The sequence below is a fragment of the Gymnogyps californianus genome, chromosome 7 (genome assembly GCF_018139145.2).
Source record: "Gymnogyps californianus isolate 813 chromosome 7, ASM1813914v2, whole genome shotgun sequence".
Classification (NCBI taxonomy): Eukaryota; Metazoa; Chordata; class Aves; order Accipitriformes; family Cathartidae; genus Gymnogyps; species Gymnogyps californianus.
Genome location: NC_059477.1, coordinates 5,628,399 through 5,653,441, shown reverse-complemented (window position 1 = coordinate 5,653,441; position 25,043 = coordinate 5,628,399). Strand labels below are relative to the sequence as shown.

Here is a 25,043-nt window from a genome sequence, read left to right as displayed (position 1 = left end):
TTCTCCATCTTGTCCTCAGTGTTGCCTGACAGCATCCCCAACTCCCTTCATGATCACGAAGAAGAAAAAGAGGGAAGAATTTGTTTAGGTCTTTTTATGTATTTATAGTCAGCAGGTATAAAACAGGAAAGCAAAGCTTTTTGCATACAAATCTTGGTTTCTTGGCCTGTCTTTTAGCTTCGAAAAGAACACGTTGGAGGCGTGGTTTTGTTACTCTCTTCTGAAAGGGTTTTTGTGTTTAAAGCGTTTGTCATGTTGGCACATATACAAAAATGGTTGTGTCATGTACCAGTTCTGAGTGGGAGTCTCTGTGGTTAGGAATTGGCACAAAATCATGGTGTGGCTCAGAAAAAGGGTTTAGCCGTATATTAGAGTCACATCATCATTTCTTGGAAAGCCACGATGAAGATCTGAACGATTATGAAAAGCGAGGTTAGCCATTTTCAGTTGCTGAGATAGAAAGTGTTAGAGAAAGAAATTGGATTCTCAATCTCAATTACTATGCTATCACACATGATATAAAAATTGTCCATTTTTTCCCCTAATGGAAACTGTATTGAGATTTCCAGGAATGCTGTACAGACTCTCATCAGTTCCTGCTGAAAGAAACAGCCTCTCTGGGGCTTTCCCTACAGTGTCTGAGTTGAATCACTGAGAACTAGCTCGACAGCAGGCAACACTGCCACTGGCCTTTACCGGTACTGTCTGGCTTCTCTGACCATCCGACCCTCCGGATCTGCGGAAAGTGAGAAATGCCAGGTTGTACACGCCTTCTTTCAGTCGCTTTCCTTCCTTCCTTCCAGGTTCCCAACCCAATCTGCAAACAACTCCAAGACATCCTTTCACTTAGAAATATCAAAAATGAGTGAACTGGCAAGAAGAGAAAGCTCATGGGAGAAAGAAAGGGAGGGAGAGGAGAGAGAGAAAAGGAGAGCGAGAGAGAAAGAGTGAGGCAGCTAGAAGGGGTTGCCTTTCCACTTCTGTAAGACCGCGGTCACTACACCACTGTATTTCGGTGTCTGTAGGGCGGCGGGGGCAGCACAGTGCCAGGCTTCAGGGAGAACTCAGAGAGGTATTCAGGATTCTCTGCCACAATGGGCCGGATCCGTCCATTCTGTTTGTAAAAGTATTTTGTGCTGTACTCTTGCAGGTAGTCCGGGTGCTGGAGGGTGCTTCGTGGGGGCAGGCTGTGGTTCCAGTAGTCTGGGTTGTCAAAGGCCTTCTTGGCTTTCTCCGGCAAATTGTTCTTCAGGTACTCAGCATTTTCCAAGGTGTTTGCAAAAGTGTTGAGGTACAATGGCTCGTTCACGTACTCATCCTCTGCTTTGGGCTGCCCGTTTGGAGCGTTGTGATACTCTGGGTTGTCCACAGCTTGGAGATCTCCATTCTTTCGTCGGGAAACAAATGGGTTCTCTTCCACCGGGTTTAGGTAATCTAAGGAAAGATAAAAAATAAATCAGCAAAGAGAGGGAGTAATCCATCCATGTAGCAAGCACCATGTGTACGTTACTACCAGGCTGTACCAGAAGCAGTACTTGGACTTGTGCATCCTCCACCCCAGCCATTCCTAGAACTCCAGATGAGATCAAGTGCCAACTATGTTGAAAACACACTTGCTAAAAGTGAAGCATTTACAATGTAAACAGACAATATGGGTTAAAATGAAGACCCTGGAAGACAAAGTGACTCATCAAACATACTGGCAAACTAAGTTACAGCTTTTGCTGAGCCATAGCCCGTGTGCCTTGCTTGATCCTGGACTTCTTCTCAGTGTATGATCTACAGAGCCAAACATGCCGAGTGACTTCTGCCTCTGCTGCTGACTCTGTGCAACCTTGGACGTATCAGTCAAACTGCTCTGCAGTCTTCCCATCCAGAAAGCTCTATAGAAATCTTAGTTAAGCCTCTCTGCACAAAAACAATCCCCAAGGGCTAACTTCTAAGACAGCTTCATTTCTAACAGAACAATTTGCCTGATTAAAAACCTTCCATCCCTGAAGGACAAAGGGCCTCGAAGCATTATGAAAAAAATGATTCAAATGAGTCCTGGAAAGGGTACAAGACAGCCTTACATCAGCTCCAGAACAGGACTTGGAGCAGGTTACAGTTGCTTCAAATCACTTTCTGTGGATTAACACCACAAAAAATTGTAGCTGAATTGCAGAAAGGTTTTAAGGGATATGGCGCTTGCATGGAAAGCGGGACAGGAGGTGGGGAGGGAAGAGAAGCATAAAGAGATTGGCTGTCCTAGGTTAAAAACGCAAGTAAGGTCTCTCCCACGGTTACACACGGGCAACTGAGCCAGGGAGCAATGGATTCGTTGACTGGCATGTCCTGCCTTGCTCTGTGTATAACGAGGTCTCGCTGCAAAACAGAAAGCCAATCAGCCTGGGCAGGAGGGAGGTCACTGACACTGCAAGGGGGCTGCAAAGGGAATGGCTTGGAGGTGAGCCGGGGACAAGAGTGACTGGGGGTGGGACCCCTGCAGCAAGATACGTCAAAAGTATCCAGTTCATTCAAGGCCGGAAATCATCAGATCAAACCCACTTCCAGTATTAATTCTGCCTTTCATCTCACAGCCTAGAGGTTCCTTACAAAACAGGGTCTCCCCCTCACCACCATTAGTGAGGGACGATCTCTCAGCCTGCCTGTGCCACACAGGGATGCCAACACAAGACCTCCATTTCCAGTGGCATGGCTCTAGTCATGGGCTCTGGAGACACCTCCACTCAGAGTCCTGCCTGCAAGGAAATAGGCCCCTGCCTGTTATAAGAGGGTGGCTATGGTCCTCACTTCAGGTCTGCTTTTATCCAGGACGGGGCCAAAGCAATTCAATGCAAAAGTTCAAGACTTAGCGAGTACCTTTGAACACATAGCTAAAACTTGGCTGAATCTGAGGTGAACAGGCACATGCGCCTGTACCAAGAGCATAGTGGGAACGTATTTTTTTTAGCAAAAACAGCCAAGCAGCGCTTTGATTTGAATCCCCCAGCTGACAGAGAGCGCGCAGCATTGTGGTCACACTGCGACATCCCTGCGTCTGTGCCCAGTGAGACAGGAAGGAAGGGCTTTCTCCTGAGCTGCTGCTACCGCATCCTCGAGGCCTCAGGTAGCACCTGTGAAGTGTTAAGTTCCTGCAGAACTCTGAGGATCCCCAGGGTGAACCTGTATGTGAACATATGTGTGGGCTCACACTGAAGCAAACTCACGGCATCAAATCTCTTATTGCAAGGGTGGTTGCTGAAGTGTAGGGCCATGAGTACACTCTCACAATTGCTACTGCTGTGGGTCAAGCCCCAGGGCTCCCTCCATTTCCACCATGTAACACAAAGGGTAAGTGGCTTCCAAATTCTTAACAAACACAGTAGTTACTTGGCATTTACATTTGCATTAATTAATTTCTTTAAAGCTAATGCAAAGGTTTGAAAGCAAATTACTAATGACACATCCCCTTATATCTAAATGACTGCTGTCACTATTTAAAAAGGAAGAAATGAATGACGGCAAACTGGGAAGTGCAGCACTCTGAGCTGGCACAGATGTAGGCAAACTTCACCTTGCAGTGATGGTCTCTCTGAAGCACATCTTGTTCTTTCAATCCTAAACTTCTCTTGGGTATAAAATGCCAACTGTGTTTATCGGTTCTGTGATATGTTCAACATGACATTTACCAAGCACAATGCCATGAAGATAAAGAAGATCAATAAACAAAGCAAAGTGGAGACTATGGCTGGCCAAAGATAGATCCTTTTCTTGGAAATAACTGAAGCTTTGTGTTTGGTTAAGAAGGGGGTTTCGCTTTTTTTCATTCCTCTCTCTTGTAATTTCCCAGAAAGAAAAGAGGGAATTACCAGACTTGACATACTGGCACATTTGAGCTTTTCTAAGTAGAAAATTAAGCAAATAAAAACAAATCCCCATGCAAAGAAATATTAACCTAGTCAGAATGTTTCAGCCTTGCTGGGTTACTCAATAAAGCCATTCTTGGTGAAAAGCTGCTGATGTAGAAAAAGAGAGAATGCAGTCAGACTAGACTAGGAGCTTCTCCGGAAAGACAATTTTTTACCTGTTTTAGGTTTGTCTCGCATCGGCGTCATGTACCCGTCCTCATCCAGCTCTCCCCGGATGACCCGCTCGGGCATGAAGACCGTGGGATCAGCGCTGTACCTCTGGGTGCTACTGTCCTCTTTTGCCAGGTTTGCCACTTGTTTTCGTAGTGTGCCGTTACAACAAGTATCTTCAAAGATCTCTGCTGTGGCCCCTTGAGCAACTGGGGCTTCTGGTATTATGCAGCCAGGCGCTCTGTATGGCATCGGCACTTCTGCAGCATAGCCACCATCTCTATACACAAACTGGTTCTGTTGAAAAAGAAAAGGCAGCATGAGAAAGGAGGCTCCGAAGGGAGAGAAGATTCAACAGCAAGTCATCTCTGTGGCTCCTGTGCCTTTCCTGCCACACTTGCTCAACGATGCATTTCACCGGGCAGGTGAAGCCTTGTCCATCCTGCAGACTACTGCGTTTCCAGCGCTGCGGGATCAGCAGCAGCACAGGCTCTGTTGTGGACCGGCAAAGCATCCGTCTACCCAGTGGTGCTGAGCCAGCTTCCCCTCCCAGGGAGGCACCGTCGGTGCAGCGAGCAGAGCAGGGAAGCAAGGTGGCTGCTCAGAGCTGGAAATGGGGCGAGAAATGGGGCAGGAAAACTTGTCTCCTACCTAGACATGTGGAGGTTGGATGTACACAGCTGCAAGAGGCAAACAGGTTATCTCCTCTTCTATTACTTTGGCAATCTCCTCTGATTTGTGACCAAAACCTTTAAACCTCATGTTAGGGAAATCTCCGTCTGCAAAGGGGACTGGGGATAGTCATCGCTGAACTCTGTTTATTCCTGGGGGGCCTACTTTTAGGGTGTCCTGCAGTGACAATCACACGGTCACCCAAATGCTATGTAATTCCATCAGGTAGTGCATTTCAGGCTGGTGAACTGTGTTTGTATTGATACCTCAACTCAATGGTTCGACTCAACCTACCATTTTGCTTGTCAGCAAGGGCGTGCAAGGAAATTTCGACATCATGACCTATAAATAGGAAGGAAAAATGTACAGATTCATCCAAGCCTGTTACCTAAATGCTTTTTCAAGAAAAGTTGGCAGAATTTTGGGTGTGGGTCCATAGAACTTGCACATGAGTCCAGGCTGAGTGTAGAGATCTCGACTATTTGATTGCTTATATACACACTTCATTCACTGTTGGCTTTTGGGCCATTTATGTAGGAAAAAGGGGTTTGAAACAGAAAATACGTAGTGAAGGAAGGAGGAAAACCTAAAGGATGAAGGTTGAATGTGAAATACTTACTCCTGACATAGGGGTGTAGGCAGGAGGAGGGCTGTGTCCAATTTCACTCTAATAGGAAAGAAAAATGGAATGATGGATACGTAATAAGAGGTCACATGAATGAAACAAGTCACATGAGCTGTATGAGCTAATGGGGAGAAACATGCACGTCAGTTAGATTTCCTAACTGAATCCAAAATTCAAAGAATTCAATCATGGCAAATGTCTCACCAACATCAACAAGTTGTGTGCCTCACCAGTCTTAGGGAGGGCTACTGAGTTCCTCTTGCCGGGTAAGGGCAAGTGCCATGTTACACCTGCTGACAGCTGTATATCCTGCAAATATCTCGTGCCTAATTTTTGGAAAGGCAGATTGTACAGAAAGAACGACAGCCAGTGCACTCAACTTCAGAGGAAATACAGGGCAGAGGAAGTGCAGAAAGCATCTAGCTTCAAGCCAAGGCTTCCTTTCCCAGGGACAAAGCAGGAGAGGAATAACTGGGAGGGCAGGAGGGTGCAGGACTGTCATTAGACTGTCACAGCTAGCACAGCCCCTAAGCTTTGGTAAACCCAAATAGCACAGTAGCTCCTGGATTTCAAGACTCCAACATGCTCTCAACATAAACCACCCTTCTAACGTTACCTCTGTATCACAAGCTAAGGAGTTTTACCGAGAAGTTTGGAGTATCCATGCAGAGATCTTCGTTTTGATATTGGTTTCTGGAACCATCTTACACTGCCTTGTGGACCCTGAACTGCTGTAACATTACCAGCACAGCAGCTGCATTTATACCTATTACTGCTACTCAAAACCAGCCTGTTTTTCATTGAGGAAATGCTGATTTTTGGAGGAAAATAAAAATAAAACAACCCTTTATTTTTCATGGTTTTTTTCTAATGCCAAAATGTCATTTTTGAGACTACAAGACCAGTTGTTCATAATTACTTTGTTTCCTATTTTGTTTCAAAAACTTTATTGTATTTCCCTTATCTCATAGTTGGGGGAGAGGAAAAAGTCAGGGTTTGAAAAAAGAAGGTCTAAACTTGAGATAAATTAGAAGGAAAAACCCACCGCCTCAGGAAAGAAGTCTAACTACCCTGAGAACACTCTACTTTAGAAGATATCTCATTCATCAAAATCTGTTTCAAAAACATATCCACACCAAGAAACAAACCAAAATTAAAAGAAAAGACAACATGCATCCTCACATAGTAAGGATTGGATGTACTACAGTCAATCTTTCCCTTATAAACTTCTTGTCAAAACATCAGGATGGAGATGATGGTCACTGTCAAATATCTTACCTTATAAAGGAATGTTTTGTGTTTCAGCAAAATACCTGCATCAGGAAAAACCTTAAAAACAAACATAAACTTTTTTTAAATGCATGCTGTCTGTCTGAAGATCCGTTTCTGGTGATCAAAAATATGCCCTTTTCCTTCTATTTGAAATATCCCTGCAGCCATTTTGTTACTCAGATCTAGCACTTTGTGTTTGAGGTGTAAATGTGGTGATAAGCCATAGTTAGAGATACACTTTTCTCCATCCTAATGAAAATCCATCTGTGTTTAGCCAAGTTATGACCTAAAAAAAGCTCCAGGTTGCAAATTACAAAAGCGCAGGAAAACCTTTGTTAGCTGAATTGTCTGTCTGCACCATCCATTAGCAAGGCTTGAGCAGGACTCTCTCCATAGTTGTTTTTTCTCAGGGAAACTAGGTGCTGGAAGGAAACACAGGAGAGGATCTATCTCCCGGTCTCAGTGACCCCCCTGCCAGTGCCAGTGCCTGGGGAGGAAGAGGAGGAGGAGGAGGAGGAAACGGCAGTCTGAGCAGACTGCAAAGGAGTTGAGAGGCTTGCAAGGAAAGTGATGCTGGAGGAGCTGGCAGCAGGGATGGTCAGGAGCCAGGGAACGGTGGCTTGCAAAGGAACAGAGGGCAATGGCAAGTGAGAGAGACTGTGAGGTGCAGGGAGGAAGAAAGGGTTGGCATGTGACAGGAAGCTGAGTAGGAAGGGAGAGATGGTAGTAAGACCTAAACGTGACAGGGAGAAACGGGAGGCACAATGACAAAAGATAGTCTGAAAGCACTGAAACACCAGCTTCTCTAGAGGCTGGAGCTGAACTTGAATTTCCTCTGCTGTCAGCAAATCGCTCTTGAACCAAATGGCCAAATGCAGGCCTGGTTCAGCCGCTGCAGAGGGAGCCGAGCAGCCACCGGTCCTCCCCTAGCACAAGCAGCAGAGCTCTGCTTTGTGCAGCCAGCAAAGGCCTCTGTGCACGGGTGATACAGCTGAGGGAGGAGGGGCCGAGACACCACTGAAGTCTAGGCTAACTGTGACTGATTTCACTAAGCTTTTGCCAAAGAGCTCATTACGTTTGTCCTGGTTTTGGCTGGGATAGAGTTAACTCTCTTCTTAGTAGCTGGTACAGTGCTGTGTTTTGGATTTAGTGTGAGAATGATGTTGATAACACTCTGATGTTTTAGTTGTTGCTAAGGAGTGCTTATCCTAAGTTAAGGACTTTTCAGTTTCCCATGCTCTGCCAGCAAGCAGGTGTGCAAGAAGCTGGGAGGGAGCATGGCCAGGACAGCTGACCCGAACTAGCCAAAGGGATATTCCATACCATAGAACATCATGCCCAGTATATAAACTGGGTGGAGTTGGCCAGGAGGGGCGGATTGCTGCTCTGGCATCAGTCAGCGGGTGGTGAGCAACTGCATTGTGCATCACTGGGTTTTTCCTTTTTTGTTTTCTTCCCCCCCTTCTTTTTTTTTTTTATTCCTTTTCATTACTACTATTATTATATTTCATTATTATTATTGTTAGTATTCTATTTTACTTTAACTATTAAACTGTTCTTACCTCAACACACAAGTTCTACCTTTTTTCCCCAATTCTCCTCCCCATCCCACTGGGAGTGGAGGGGAGTGAGGGAGGGGCTGTATGGTGCTTAGTTGCTGGCTGGGGTTAAACCATGACAATGTTTGAAAAGAAGAGCTTTAACTTAAGTTCTAGGCCTGGAAGCAGCTTTGGCCTCTCTGATCCAGCTGTGGCTGCTGACAGCCGGAGAAGCGAGGATGATGCCAACTGCAAAGAAAGTGCCGTCTAAGGCAGTACAGAAAGAGATGACAGAGGGCTTGGCTGGATCAGCCTGGAAGCTTCAGTGCTGCCCCATCTGTGCGTGGTCTCTTTCTCTTATTCAAGACAAGTGTACTCATATCCAGAAGAACAACAGCCAAGAAAAGTTCACAAGGAGGGACGGAAGAACCAAAGTCAGCAGCTGCCTGGCTGAGCTGATCACACCTGAGAGTGACGATGGTAACAGAAGAAGGAACAGAAAGACACTTTACCAGAGCTTACTGTTTTAAAGGGAACAGATATCAACACACATCTGGATACAGACTGTGCAGCAAGCTTGTAACTTGGTAGTCTTCTGCAAAAGGCTTGTTTGGGACAATTGGGAAGGTCCCTTTAAACAGGGAACACCATGGAAACCAGAGATGGTCTGATTGTGGAGGTCAAATCCCCTCTGAACCCCCTCACCTTTCTTTTGTACCACAGATTTACAGTCCACTTGTAATGACACATGGGCAAGGACAGGTTACAACCCAAAACGTGTGAGACAAATGGATAAAAAACATCCCCTGAGCCTGCCAGACGCTGCTTTGAAGTCCTACCGATGGCTATAGGATGTTGCACTGCAGGAGACTTAATCTGCCTTCTCCTTGCCCTCTGATCTCTTATTTACTTGAATTCAGGGAAGCTTTCTGTCCACTCCAAAAAGATGGAGAAGGAAAGACTGAAGACAGGTAAGTAGTAAGCTATGGTCCACGGAGGGTGGTGAGGATTTAGGCAAACCGATGATTACAGATAGGATCCAGAAAAGAAATACGAAGTGGTGACTAGAGAGAGTCAACTCTCTTAACAGCGAGGAATCCAAACCTCTGCTGGGAATCCTCTATCTCCTTGTAAAGCTCCCCAGCTTCCTTCCCTCCCACCTGCAGGCTGCGAGACCCTGAAGAGGGGGCTTGCTTCTTGTGGTTTCCAAGGTGGCTACAGCCCTCCAGACTGCACGAGAGTGAAAAGACCTGTACCGATACTGTGTTAGTATTATATGCAGGGGATTGAAGTTTGCTGCTGTCCGCTTTTCACAGACACTAAGCCAGTGACTGTAACCACTCCTTTTCTGTTCAGTACTACACCATGCTATATTACACACCTTTAATTTACATCTGTCTATTTTCACAGAGGCACTCCCATGAATTTCAACTTGTGGTTCATTGATTCTGGATGAATAAGGGGAGAGCTGTCTTGAACTATTTTTAGTTCACAGCCCACAGTCATCTCTTAAAGGTAACTTAGAAAAGCAAGTCTTTTGTCAACAAGCTTGACTACAGTACACAGGGCTATGCTCCTCTGCCAATAAATATTTAGATGATTAGCAACTTAAAAAAATACTGTTCTAGGATGGCCACGTTATCCGTGGGCATGCTTTGCTCCACCCTCATCACAAAAGGCTAAACCCACCATCCTATCTTTAGATCTTCTTGGTCATGACTCTAACATTTAAATACATACTATGCAACTATAACAACATAATAACAGGCCCTCTTAGAATAGCCCTGTCCCAAGACATCAGGAGAGAACGGACTAGCATTAATGCATTTATTGCTATTTTTGCTGACAAGACCCTTCCCAGTCAGTGACCTGCCAACTAAGATCACAGAAATGGTATTTTCTTCATGCCTCCCCTTTAGCTCTGTACTAAACACAGCTGTCTCACAACACTCTTAACACAGAACCTTACAGCTTGGCTTTTCTCCAAACCACTGGTGTCTGCACACTTTTTAAATTCTTTACTGTTTTTCCCCACGAGTTAATACCCTGTGGCCACTGTTCCAAAAAAAGGAGGCAAAGAAAACAGCTGCGGTTCCAATTAGTGGGGCTGAAAATGTGATATAATTGTTTAAATGTCTTTAAATTGCCTGCTAATTGCAATGTGATGTCATCATTTTGTAGGCTTCCAAAATAACTACTGAAAAGTCCAGCCAACTCTTATTGGTCAGGACATGAATCACACTGTGAGCAGAAAATACATTTGGACCTTACCAAGTAAAACTTAAATAGCTTGATTTGTATGTGTAATCCAATTTGTTGATTTTTTTTTTTTTGGTTGTTGTTTTTGCATCTCAAATACTATCTTGAAAAAAAGAGCTGATGTTCCTTTACTGAGAAGATCTAGGTTTTTGGATTTCTGATCCTGAAATTCTGACCTGAATGATCAAGATCTCTAGCTTGTTGATGGACTAGCTTGTTGATCTAGAGATGAACAGAGACTTCAGAGGCTGGCTGCTCAAAGACCTCACTGCATAAGCCTACTTAAAAAGTCTCCACTTGCGTACTAAAAAAAAAAAAAAAAAAAGAATCAATAATCACCCCCTTTTGATAGTGTAATATGCATTATATCCATTAGCTCTGGAGTGCACACATCCATTGACGTTTAAGCTCTAAGTATCCTCCAGAAGGAGCCTAGGCTTTTTAAGTGCCCATGAGCAGCCCTAACCAGAAATGCCTGAGATTTCATTCTTTATACCACATGATTGAATTTTAGGCACAAACATGACATCAGGGAGAAAAGATAAAAAACAAGCAAATGTCCCCTAAAGCCTTTTTAGAGGCCCTTTGGTATTAAATACCAGTGACATATCAGCTATGATAACTACTAACATTTGTGTAAAATGAGCCTTGATAAAAGAGAGGTAAATAACACTTTTGTGAATATTGGCTTGTGTTATTGCTTTCTATTAATTAATTTCATTTTCCAATTCCTTGCTTCTAAAATCTCCCAAAGGTAAATATCTCCTCCTTTATAGCAAGGACATAACATTTTCTGGCTGCATGTTAAACTGTAATGAAACCAAAGCTTTGTTGGGTCCTGCCGCTCATATTTATGTAGTTGTGTGAACATGCCTCTGCCTTGTCTCTTTTTGTTTGAGTCTAGTGTCACGCCTGGAGTATGGCATCCAGAGCTGTGTCCCTCGCCCTGCCTGTGCTACAGCTCATCCCACACGAGCCCTATGGTGACCACAGCTGCCTTCAGAGCTGCACCCACAGCAGACTTCAGGTGGAAGAAATGCTGAAGGTACTCAGTGATGTGATGCTGCTGTGGGACTATGGGTGGCTGTCCTGGTTTCGGCTGGGATAGAGTTAACTCTCTTCTTAGTAGCTGGTACAGTGCTGTGTTTTGGATTTAGTGTGAGAATACTGTTGATAACACACTGATGTTTTAGTTGTTGCTAAGGAGCACTTATCCTAAGTTAAGGACTTTTCAGTTTCCCATGCTCTGCCAGCAAGCAGGTGTGCAAGAAGCTGGGAGGGAGCAGAGCCAGGGCAGCTGACCTGAACTAGCCAAAGGGATATTCCATACCATGGAACGTCATGCCCAGTGTAAAAACAGCGGGGAGCTGGCCAGGAGGCGCGGATTGCGGCTCTGGCATCAGTCAGCAGATGCTGAGCAATTGCACTGTACATCACTGGTTTTTTTCCCCTTTTTTTCCCTCTTCTTTTTTTTTGTTATATTCCTTTCCATTACTATTATTATTATTACTATATTTCATTACTATTATTGTTAGTATTATATTTTACTTTAATTATTAAACTGTTCTTATCTCAACCCACGAGTTCTACCTTCTTTCCTGATTCTCCTCCCCATCCCACTGGGAGCGGGGGGTGGGAGGAGTGAGGGAGCGGCTGCATGGTGCTTGGCTGCTGACTGGGGTTAAACCACGACAGTGGTACAGGACTATCACCAAATAGGAAAGAAACAAAACTTTATTTTACAGCATGATCCAGTACCCCCATGCTTTTCTTGCTAGCACAGCCTCGCAACAGCACCCTCGCTGCTGCAGAGCTGGTTTTCCTTGTCACCCACCGAGACGTGCACACACATTTGATAGGGTTGCATAATTATTACTGTTTCTTTTTCTTAAGCTGCCTGCTAAGCTCATGGGGCTGAAAGATTTTTCTTTACTAAAGGCAAGGCTCTGCCAACATCAATGTACAAACACACACACACGTCTGAACCCACTCTGATACTGCTCCTATCCACATGAAAACCCAATTCCCTTTCGCTCTCCTTCTGCCCTTGTATGCAAAAAGCACCAAACCATAAAGCAGGAGTAAAACACTCCCACCTTCTCACTGGGATGCTCCTCACACGTCCTGTTCAGGTGCGTCTCATGGTCCATGTTTCAGGCAACTCAGTGATTACCTGTTTTGATCAAGCTCTGCAACACTTCTTTGTACCAGTTCAGTCCTGTGCTGTGTGCCCCCAGAAATAATTCAATTTCCTCCTTCCCCTAAAAACTGTTTACCTGATTTGCAACCAAGTCAGTATCCAGGCTTGAGTCACCAAACCACAGCCTCCTAACATACCAGTCTGAGCAGATCTTGCTGCAAGCACCAAGATTTCAGCAGTTCTCTAGGAAGAAGGACAGCTGATTTATGCGAGGGGATCTGAATAATATGTTTGGGATGCTCTGGTGGGGCTGCAGGCAGAGCACACAACACAGAGCTGTCCCACCAGCCCCGAGCAAAGTCCAGCTGCATTTCAAGGGAACAGGCTGGTATTTACAATGGATCTGAACTGAAATTCAAATAGGAAAGACCACCCCAGGAGAGCAGCCACCTCTGCTCAGGAGCAGTCCTGCTTCCCCCTGACCACAGAGCTAACAGCTTACTCTGCCCTGCTTCAGAGAGCCCACAGCAAACATGTCTGAGACGAAAATCAAAGGAAAGAGAAAACGTGTACCATGAGATCACTGTATAATGTTAAACAGAAATGAAATGCTGTTTGTATAGTAATAGCTAGAAGGCTTTGCAGACCTCTGGAGATTTCTGGTCCTAACCCCTGCTCAGAGCAGGGCCATATATAAAAAGAAAGGATTAGATGCCCCCCTGGGCCGTTACGGTTAAACCATATCCATCCCTACAGCTCGCAGCACCTGACAGAAGTCTTGGCATTCCTCATGCTCTCTCTTCTGTTCAGCCTGGGCTCCTGACCCTACTTAAGAAAATTCCATTCCCCACTGGGCACTTTCCTCTAGGACTATGAAGAAAAGTTCCCATTAGCATCACTGCCAAGTGTCATGGCTCAGCACTAGGTACGGGTCATTGCTGGCACCCTGCATCATTTCAGCACACAGAAACACAATCAGCATACTGGAGATGCACATCCTCTGAAACTGATTTGGGATATGTGTGTATATGTCTCTCTCTTACATCACCTATTTCAGGTGCACAAACAGCAATGTGGCCCGAGTTAATGTAGCAAGACAGGACATACGTTTTTCCAGTGAAAGGAAAGGGGAGCCTGTTATTCAACAACAAAAATAAAAGGCAGGAATAATATACACAGGTTGTGGACAGTAGCTATGCAACAATTTACAATGCCCTTAGTTCAATGGCCATAAAGTTCCATTGGGGATTGATGAACCTTTATTGGAAATGATGACATCCCGGTCCCTTTTCCAGCATTACCCTTTCTCTGAACGTGTGTAAACATTTTAACTTGAATGTTGATACACAAGTATAGAAAAGAATGTAAGCACCATCCTGTGTTAGCTAAAGTGTTTGCTCCAGTCTCTGATGACTGCTCCTTCCACAATCAAGACACAAAACATTCAGTTTAGATCAGTAAGGGAAAAAAAATAAATAGAAGAAACAAGGAATAAGTCTTTTCTGCACATAAGTTTTTTCTGCACTTAAGTTTTTTCTGGTCACTGTTTGTCAGAAGAGAGGTAAGATTTGCAGGCAGCTTGAGCTCTAACTCAGTTCACATAGGCTGCCTGTATCATCTGGATGTGCCAGATCACATCCTGGCAGTATGGTGGGTTTAAGACATCTCTGAACTTGTTCAAAATCAGTATGGACATTTCACTGGTGACCTGGGTTCAGGTCAGTACTGACTTACTTCATAGCTTCAGATGAGTCATTTAAACTTTCTCTTGCACAATTTTCTCTCGTAACAGCTGTCTGTTTTCAGACTTATAAACTCTTTTAGAGCATTCCATACGCAGTGGGATGCCCAAATCTGAATACAGCCTTCTAGGATTAATTTAGTCTGGACTGTGACCAGTAAATGGCATGTATCACAAACAAAACATGCCTAACAGTCTTGGCATAGTGGTATAGGAAATGACATACCTAAATATTGCACAGAATATTTCCTGTGCTGTTACTGGAAAATACCAGACATACACCATATATTTTCAGTCTAACACTTCACCAAGTAGAGGAGTCAAAGATTACAAGACGACCAATGAAAATAACCTGTTAAGAGCTGCACGATGTGGCCACAAAACTCAGTATCCAGGCACACTGACAGGCAAATGTAGGTGAAATGCTTTTCCATAGACTCATCTCCTATACCTGGGCTGAGAATAAAAGCATTTTCCTGCTGTATGGCACCGAAAACTCTCCCTGGAAACCCCCCTGTCCTCCAGACCTCAGAAACCTTCGTCGTTCCAACCTTGAGAACGGCTGGCAAACAGACTTCAGCTGGCACAATATGTAATTTGATCTAAGCATGACACAAGAATGAAGATGCAAGAATTCCTTTTCCCCATTATTTTGTATTAACTCACTGTGAGTGTCAAACAGACAGGAGAGCAGGAAGAGAGACAGCTTGCATATGTCTATCTTTCCCTTTCAATCTCTTTTACTCCTATATCCTTCCTGTCACCCATGACTAGCTTTCTGTCACTCCTTTTTAATACACTCTCCAAGATGTTTTACAGTGAATGGCACCTTCTAACACTGGGCCAATTCCCCACAGTTTGGAAGAGACAACATACCATTTCCTAGCTACTCTAACAATTCCCTGTGGGAGAGAAGGGTCAAGGCATTGCTCCTGCTCGTATGCTGTAGCATCTGTCCAAAACACAGGAGCAGCAGCAGCAGCGCCTTTTCTGTACAAACCTCAAGCTTCAAATCCCAAAACAGGGAAAGGATGGGGAATGGGACCAAAACCACAACATGGTCATGATTTGTGATTGCGACATGGCAGATAAAGAAAAAAAGCACAAAAGAAAGTTGATGAGCAATACTCGGAGCAGCAGCCCCCTCCTATGCCGCACGCTGCATTGCCATCTTCCCCAGTCTGTTTTATACAGTAATCAAAGGATATTCTGAGCCTCTCAAAATGCCATCAACCCTCATTGAGAATGAAATAGAGCACATCTCCACTGAAGCCTTTACAGCAGTAATCATTACAGCATGCTGGCCTGAACAGGGAGCTCTTACAGACAAAGATGGGTTTTAAAAATAAAATAAAAAAGCCTTCCTAAAATCTGAATAGAAACTTGATGATAATCTCCCAATTTTATTATGCAAGGGGGAAAAGAAACCCATAATTGTGCACTCTTGGTCTCTTATAGCAAAGAATAGGCTTCTTGATGAAATGCTGAGTTGATTTAGAGCAGGGCTGAGGTTCTGGTGGCAATAATACACTAAAAGAAATAACCATCCAGCTGATTTGGATAAAATAATCATTTTTTAACATTCTAAATCTAAACTTCATCTGTGCCTCCTCCCACTTCTCCCCACCGCATCTTTTGGAGAGTCTTTTTATAGCTTTGAGAATTTTTTTCCCCCTCCCCTACCGCAGCATTTAACAAGACAGACTCGTTACTCTGGCTAACAAAGGGCATTTTAGGCTGTGCTGGCATTTATCCCCATTGCATGTATGTTTAGAAAGTACAGTATTTGGCACAGGATGCTCCAGAGTCCTCCTGCCGCCTTACGCTCGAAGCATTCTCACAGGAGTCCCACTGCCGTGGGACACTGTGGATGGCACTCTACGGCTCGTGAGCCCCAACCATCGTGGGCAGACAGGTGTTTAAATGACACCTCCTTGGAGCCCTGCCAGGTGCATTTCCAAATCACGGCCCCTTGTATTTTCAGGTGCTTTTATTATTTTAAGAAAATCACAAATATAATTCCTCAGAAACGGATATTTTTCACTAACAATTCCTGCTTCAAATCTAGTCACTGACAGAAAATTTTCTCCCAGCTCTCATAATTATTTCCTGACTCTTAGTCCACTTTTCCATCTACTGAATTATGTAGAGTTGTTTAGCTTGCTGTTTTCCAAGAATGCCTCATCAGTGCAGTGTAGAAATATTTATTACTTACTCTTTTTATATCTATTGACTTTTTTTCTTTTCAGGAGAGAAAAGAAAATGGATCAGCTGTGAGCTCTCTTGACTGTTAACACAGCCAGCAGCTATTCATGGATTAAGCAGATGCTGCCTGATTTTAAACCAGTTTATATTAAAGCTCAATAAACTTACATGTCATGCATCAAGGTTTGAAGCAATATACAGCTACAGTCTCTTCCACCGATTTCACCGAGCGTTAACTTGCAGTAGGTCTCACCAGGAAGTACTGTGAAGTGGTGATTTGTTATTAAATATATATTAAATTTGTAGAAATCAAAATGCCATCCAACACTTTTGGAAAGTCTGACTCTGAATCTACATGCCTGAATTCAGGAGCCTGAATGTGACAGAAAACAGCTAACGCATTAAAAAATTCCTGTTTTAAGGCACTTGACCTGCAAAACCATGAGGCAATTTGACAAGTTTGTCCTGATAATCTATTCAGGCTGAGAAGGGCTTACTCCTTGAGAAATACTACTGATTTCAGCTGGCCTGGTTGCAAAGCAAGAAACTAATTGCCATAAAGCACTTTCAGAGAATTCTCTGTGAAGAGCCGAGCATCATCTATTCTGTTTCGGTCCTCCATATGAATTTTCTTCCTTTCTCCTCTGGCAAACTTAGCACATCTTAAAAAGGTATTTAAATACTTATATTCTAAATACACGTATTTTGTGAGAAGCTTTTTTCATGTAAATTATTAAGACTGAAATAATTTTTCATCTCATGTATTTTACAGTGTATTTTTCCATGTTTATTCTTACTACTTCATTCACCCTGAGCAATAAAATTATGCTGACTAGCATCAGTCTGGGTTCATCTCCTGCTTTTCATGGACAAAGATGGCCTTGTGCTATCCACATTTCCAACAAAGACTAGAAATAGACACAGAAGAATTTCCCAGAAGAAAAAAGTTACAGTAGGTAAAATATTTGTGCTGGTTGACTAGACACCAACAAAACACTAACAGCTACTGAGAACTGCTTAATGTAAAAGTCAGAGCAGGACAGGAGCCTCCTACCACCAGGATGTCATTAAAACTTAGGGAAGCAGAAAATGGGAATTTGAGATCCTGGAAGAGAGCTTGGTGGGACTTCCAGAATTACCCTAAAGGTTTGATGGCAGCAACTGCAGTATCCAGTACACTGTTACTTAGACTCTACTAGGAAAATACACAAAATGTAGTATTTAATGAAAGACATATAGAATGGATTCATACAAACTTTCCTAACTAATCAAGCAGTTTTCCAAGAAGCAAGAGAGCTAATATAAAGTTAGTGTCAGTGTAATCTTCTGAAATGTTATGAAATATTTTGATACAATGTCTACTTAATTTACAAGCTCACCTGTTCTGGCATTGAAGATTTCATTGCAACACTTGCATAAGGAAGTGACAGAGTCTAGTAGAACGGCAAAAAAATTACTACCAAGATTTTCAGAAGGTTTTTGATCACCTTTTAAGGAGAAGGAATTAAAGAAATGGGACAGAAATAAATAAAAAAGTCCACATCCTGACAGACTGCAGTAATAAGCATCAAATTGAAGAAAAGATTTGGTCATATTATTTTTGGGAAGATATTGCAGAAGCAGAGGGGTGGCAAACACCACAAACAAACCAAATAAAAAGGAGACGTCAGTGTTGTCCCTCTTTAACAACTAACACGTACAAATGGCACTATCCTACTCAGCCCCTTAAGCAGCAGAGACTTCTGATAACTGGCAGCTCCTTAATCTAGCACAAAAAAGGGTGCATGGCAGACAGTAATAGGATCCAAACCCTGCTAAAGAGTCAGCATTAACTGCCCAGTGAGACTTTTCCACACTGTGATGTATTTTCCATCCCACCTGATACAATCAAGACAATCTTTCTAAAAGACAAACTCCACCTCAAACAGAATTTCTGCACTTGATGCAGAAATTAAGAGACAAGAGACTCTGGCCTATGTTATGCCTAGAAGGTTTAGACAAAATGCTTGCAATGGCCCCATCTAGCCTTGATATCTCTTCACACAAATTATCTGTTGACTTTAGGATGAAGCAGTTTTACTGCCATCAGCCCCACATGGCCAGGACACACCTGGAGAGACAACTGAGCTTGAGAGCTTGGGCAGGAACAGTTAACTGCCTTTTCTTACAGAAAAAGAAATGAGGACCAGGAAGGCACCAATTGCTACTAAAGCCCTGGACGCAAGGAGAATCATGGACAAATCATGACTCCGTCCTGCTGCCTTCATTGCCAAGAGGAAAGGGTGCTATAACCAACTGCTAGCTCTCCCCATCTGCAATGACAGTACCTCTCATACTAGCTCAGCTGTGCTGACACACTGGGAAGTGCCCCTCCAAATTCTGACTGCTCTCCAAAATCCCTCCTTCCAGCTGTAACTGAAGACAGCAGTGCTTACAGTCCCCCACCTTCCAAGTCTGACGTATTTCAGGATGTAAAGGAGGTCATATTAGACCTCAGATCTGATCTTCTACCACTGGAGCACTGCAGGTGCCTAAGAAATTCAGCCTTGTTACTTAAAAATCTAATAAAAGTCACTTAACTCTGGTAGTGATCCCACTGGGTGAACAGTCCCTATTGTACATGATAAGCTTTGGAAGGAAAGATGCCATAGGCCGTACTGATGTGAAACACATCTGAAAATCACTAACAACCATTTCCTTTGTAATCTTGTGATTTGAAAATGGCTACCTTTCGAATTTAGAAACCAGAACAAATTAATCACGAAGATAGCTTCTTGCCTGGTTTCTCTCTGGAATAATCTTTTAATACGCAGACATATACAGATATTCAGCCATGAAGCACTACCAGACCTAATGCCGCACCAGGACTGCTGCAATGGCATACCAGACGCTACTCAGGGAACTGAAAACTGGCTTTTGGCATACCAGAGTCTGCTTTAGCCAAGCAGAATAGTCTCCCTGGACATACGAATTAGACACCTCTGAAAAAAATAGCTTGATATTTAATTGCAGGGTTGGCAGGTGCTTCCATGATATACAGCGTATGGAATAAAATTACAGGGACAGTATCAGTGAGTAATAAACAGTATAGACAGTTTTCAGCAGGAATTAGCCAAGGATTTAGAGCAAAAAGCATCACGGGGTACACAGAGTGCTTTCTGTATTAGTATTATCTCTGTGCACACAGGACAGTACTCATTACAAATACCTGAATGAATCACCTAATGGCTGTGAATGTAGGACACTCGAGCACTAGCTGGGGTCCTGTGCTCATGGAAACACTGCCGAGGATTCAGCTTATCTCTCAGAAGCACAGAGCTTCTAAAACTCCACATTTCTAGAATATCTCTAGACAACGGAAAATAAAAGCTGGAAAAAGCTGAAGAGCTGAAATTGCAACTGAAGAGTTTCAGATGCAATGAAAGAATTCAATTTAGCTTAGGATGCTAATTTTTATTTAAAAGCTGCATCAATCTCAGGCTGGACTTCATAACAGAGGGCACTGTTACAGGTTAGAGAAGTATGCAGGCTTCTGCTCCTGGCAGTACAGGTCCCAAAGACATGCTAGGATGAAGTGAGTGTGGATGTGATGGAAATGCTGAAGCTGTGTCTGAGCCTCGCAGCTTCATAAATCTCAGTAATCCCTGGAGGAAGAAGGATGTGACACGTCCCGGGGAGCTGGAAACTCCCTGGAAGGCTTCCATCTTTCCAGTCTTCTTTCCATGGGCTGCAGCTCTGTGCTATTAATTCATACCCAAATAGCTTTTTTCTTCACACGGGAGGGAGAAGGCAGGCAGTGTTTTACGCAAACCTCATCCAGTGGTGCCTCTCCCAGGCAACAAGCTGCAAGGATTTAGGACCGAGATTACCCTAGAGAAACTTCAGAGCTTTCCTTACAAAGTAAATGCTCTTGCTCTTCCTTAATTCCCTGACTTCAAAGCCTAAGTGTGAGGAGGCTCACGATCTCCCTGCTTTCTTCCTGCAAACTTTTGTCCCCAGTAGAGCTGTGCTGCTGGAACACTCAACTAAAGCTGTCAGTACAACGCGCCCAGAGAAGGAGCACAATACTCTGCCATCACATAACCAACTCTTTCTTCACTAAAACTACAATCAGAACAACTAAGATGGGAAATACAGTATGTTTCATGCTTCTGATCTCTGAAAACGACATGAAGATCATGTAGCTCTTGTCTGTGTGTTTTACTTCACCAAATTGCCTGGCAATCACCCCATAAAATTTAATTTGCCAGGCACAGCGAACACAAACTACCTAAGCTGTATCAATTCATTTGGCATCTATGGCTGTAGCAGCACCATAATGAATTTGTGTAATATTAATATTCACTACACCAAACAAGCATAAATCACAAACTATCCAAAGGAAACACAAAGACAGAATCAGACAACCGCAGATAGAGAGCTCTGACAGCATTTCAATTCTGTGATTCTTGTAGCTGACATCCATCTGTACTGAACTATGCACAGCAGATGCACTATTACCTTAAAGGAGCTACTGTGTATTTTGTTTTAAATCAACACAAATCTTCACTGGAAGAATAGTAAATGTACCAAGAACCCGAGTACTTCAGAAAAACAACAGACAAGTATGTGCTTTCTGCACAGAGAGGAAACAAATGTACTACATTCAGAAAAAACCCTTCTGCAAAGGAAACCAGGAATGCTAAGATGCTACGGGGCTTTCAACTTGGACCCAAGCCCCTCCAGCAATAAGGTGCTGTGATGTTCCTGCAATCTAGATGTACTCGCCTATATGGCAGTACTAGCAGTACATTTAGGAGATGCAGAATTGTCGGCAAACAAAGCTGAGGCTGAAGCTAATCTGAGACACTGGACAAGCATCAAAATTCTACCAGTAATCCTGTTACGGGACAGGAGTCAGTCTCCAACGATACCAGCAAGTACTATTATAAATCAGCTGTTGTTCAATGGCAACTTCTTTGCCCATCTCTTTTTTTGGCCTTAAAAATGAGCCCTCCATAAAGAGGCTCCTACAATAAAGAAAAACACTATAAAGATGGAAGGGGTGCAAAAATACAGAGCGGGGTGCAAGCTTTCTGTCCCCCAGCTGCCCTCTCTGAGGTTACCTGGGTCAGAAAACTTGGCTCAGAATCTGAAAACTTTTGACAAAGGGTAATTCCCGATTTAAGTGTTAGACTGTTGTATGATGCCAGAGAAAAATTCCCAGCAGTAGGAGTTACTGAAAGAAGGATACAGTCTCACTACTGTCATTAAATTGAATTGCAAAGCAAAGCTCCCACTGACTTTAGTGGTACAGGATCACGGTCTCAAACCAAGACGGGAAATTGTGAGCTATGGAGAGGAGAGATCACATCAAGAATGCGATGGAGCCTCTGTGTGGCAAAAATAAAGGCATGGGGTCTCTTTCTGCAGCTCTGCTGACTTCAAGGGGATCACGTGTGCCAGCAGCTGCAACAGTGTGGTTTAAAGTTGGGCAAAGGCTGTGAGAAAGTTACTTGAATTTTCATATAATAATAAGCCTGTGTTTGCTTTCTGTGAATATCCCAGTGAGCATGTTGGCTGCCCAAACAGCACGTTTTAAATAACTCTTTCAGAATATCTACTCTAGGATTTTTGTTGGAATTAATTCCCTCAGATCTAGTGCACTCCTCTGCTCATCTGGCACTAAAGACAGAAGGCAAAAGGAACTGTTGAAAAGGCAACTACATTTTCCTACTAATCCTTTCTCCTTTAAATGTGCCCCAGTCTTTCCAGCAAATATGGGAGTGAGATGAATATAGCAAACCTTATGGGTCTGACTCTGCTCTCCATACCCTATGTTGGTGTAAATGGTGTAAATTACTCCCCTGTGTAAAAACTAAGCTACAGTGATTTACATCAGTGTGACGGTGAACACCTTTCAAAAGTAACTATTGTCGTTTCCTTCTTTTCTCAGAAGTTGGCAGCAAAGGAAACAGAACCTCTCCAGAGACAGCTAGGAGTAAAACTGACTTTTTTCAGATCAGCATCAACACTAAAAACTAACTTTTGTTGCCATAAAGAGGAAGTTTCTTGCTTATTGCTAAATCATGCATCATCCCCCCTTCACTGCCTTTCAGCGACGCAGGAGAAATGCTACATGAATCCAGCTTAGCCAGTGGGACGACAATCCAGCCTCTTCCAAAAACCTCTCTAGTCTCCTTGCCTTTATAAACAGTAGCAATTTCCTTATGAATTGACTGGATACTATTTAAGATCAGATTTTGTCTTCCCTATTCCAGAAAAGCACTGATTTACTCAGGAGAGATGAAAGAACTTCATGCAGTGTACGGTCAGAGCATGAATACCGACCTGGTTGACACACTCTTAGCTCCTTTGCTTACCTCTTCCCTGCCTCACATGGTGTAACCAGTTCAGACCTGGGTATGTATTTGGAACTACCTCGGCTAAGGACCAATGTCCAAAAGGTTTCTAAAGCATGAGGAATAAACACCAACATTTCAATGAGACTCCACTTAGTATTTAAAATGTGACTTTCCACTAAAAGGAGCATGGAGAGAAAACAAACAAACAAACAAACAAGTCCGTAATTACTAAATACATCTGATGTTTGTGCAAATATCCTCACATTAGTAATGCATTTCAGCATCTCTTAGTTTTGTCAGAAGGGGTGGCACCTAAACTGTTAAAAGGACGGAGCCAAGGCAGGGAGCTCAGGAGTGAAAAGGAATTCCGGAAACCTGAACTCAGGTCCCCACCTGCAGCAGGGCTCCTGTGGCACTGAGGCTGAGGCATTTAGGACAGGATCCAATTCACCAGAGCTCACGCACCAGGTCTGAGACTACTCTGAAGTTGTCAGTAATCAGTGGATAGAGAAAGACACCTCCAGAAAGTAACTTGTTCCACTGTAAATGTCCAAGGCAGGCAGCAATAATCACCGATTGGACACATCCACTCTTCTACAATGACATGAAATGAAGTCTAGATGAAGAGCTTAGATTATATCCCTGTCCTTTTGATGGTTAGAGTTACGTGAGCTGAATTCCACCTGAACACTCTCTGTGCCTCAGCTCCCCCTGTAGAATGAACAGCATTTCCTCCCCTGACAGGGATGTTACGAAGATCAACATGCTAAAATCTGTGACGTGCTCAGCAAAAACACATGCTTGTGAAGGAGGGCCATGACAGCATCACATACAAACAGGAAAAGGGGCTGGGTCTGAAATCTGGCTCCAGACACAAAAGCAGCATTGTCTACATATTCCAGCTGCCCTCAGTTACATCAGTGCCAACCCTGTCAAGACAACAGGATTGCAGGGATGTGAGAATCAGAGCTATCAGAGCTATGCACTTCCTGGCCAGGACGGTACGCAACTGAGAAACAACACTGCTTGACTTCACAAGTATCAGCTGTGCTTTCAGGACAGGCAGTTCAAGTCGAGCCTTTGTTCATTCAAGGCTGAGCTACTAATTTAGAATTCAGTGAGGCACAATGAACAGGGAACCCAGTGACAACATTTTTATAGTCCCTCTCCTTACAATGGGAGCTTGTAATTCCCAAGGCAACTCTGGCCTGTGTTTCATTAGTGTACTTGAATCTCCACCTGTGCTTTTATAATAACCAGTATTTTCTGTCAGAGCTTGCTCTTACCCTGTTGGAATCAATTCTTGTCCTGGAGGTGTAGATGGGAGGAGGGATGTTGAAGCCTTGAGGAACAAGATACTCTTCAGCATCCATCATATCTTCCAGGTCTTCCTCATCCAGAAGGTTTTGGAAGAACTTGCTGTCATTTGGGCTTGGAAGCTTCATACGATCATCTCCCTAAATTGGTTGTATTGAGAGAGGAAAACGGTCAAAAGATGGATTAATTTCCCAAACAGGGAACTTCGGCCTTCTTCACGCCCTGGCAGCCAGGCTGCAGGGACCACACATGCTGCTTTATTTGTTCTAAAGCACCACATCCACATCATTTGTTTTGACTTTTTTACTGGGAATATGATGACAGAAACGGAATAACCGCATAAATCAAGCAAAGTCATTTTTTGGCGTTCTTGTGATCGAGCTTTTATTCCTTCTTCTCTCTTTTTCCCATACAAGCTCAGTTTCTGACCCAAGTTCTGTCAAGGCCTGATATATTTTGTGAAATATCTCAGCTATTTAGGCTCACATGGGAGGGAAAAATAACACGGAAACTGCTATGTCTGGGTGTTTGCTTTATTTTCATTTATGTTTTTAGGGACTTAGAGGCTAAATTTCCCCCTCATCCATATGGAAAGTTCTGTAGAATGTAACAGAGCTGAAAGCAATAAAAATCAAACCAGGGAACAACAGCAACAGCAATGATATGTATTTTTATTGAAATAGCATCTACAAGCTGGAGAGGCAAATCAGGGCTGCACTTTACTTGGTGCCACAAAACATAACAAAAGGCAGCCCATGCCCCAAACACCTAACAGCCCATAGAAATGATGCTAAACTTAACTGCATGGCTAAAGAATGGCCTCCCACTCCGCAAGAATCATTATGCCATGTGTGGAATCCAGCAGGGAA

The 25,043-nt window shown here is 43.5% G+C and overlaps 1 protein-coding gene across 6 annotated transcripts in view; it reads right to left on the bottom strand.

Annotated features, from left to right (window-relative positions):
- Positions 1 to 505: 505 nt before the first annotated feature.
- ERBB4 (erb-b2 receptor tyrosine kinase 4) overlaps positions 506 to 25,043 on the bottom strand; it is a 528,844-nt gene continuing 504,306 nt past the window's right edge. For 2 of the 6 annotated variants that reach the window (XM_050899627.1, XM_050899628.1), the window contains 5 exons: positions 24,144 to 24,314; positions 5,353 to 5,400; positions 5,028 to 5,075; positions 4,067 to 4,358; positions 506 to 1,434 (listed from right to left, as the gene is read on the bottom strand). In XM_050899627.1, coding sequence (XP_050755584.1) covers positions 998 to 1,434; positions 4,067 to 4,358; positions 5,028 to 5,075; positions 5,353 to 5,400; positions 24,144 to 24,314 — 996 coding nt within the window. In that variant the 3' untranslated portion in view covers positions 506 to 997. The remainder of the gene's footprint in view (positions 1,435 to 4,066; positions 4,359 to 5,027; positions 5,076 to 5,352; positions 5,401 to 24,143; positions 24,315 to 25,043) is intronic. The other 4 variants (XM_050899630.1, XM_050899631.1, XM_050899632.1 and 1 more) reach the window with 2 other exon arrangements.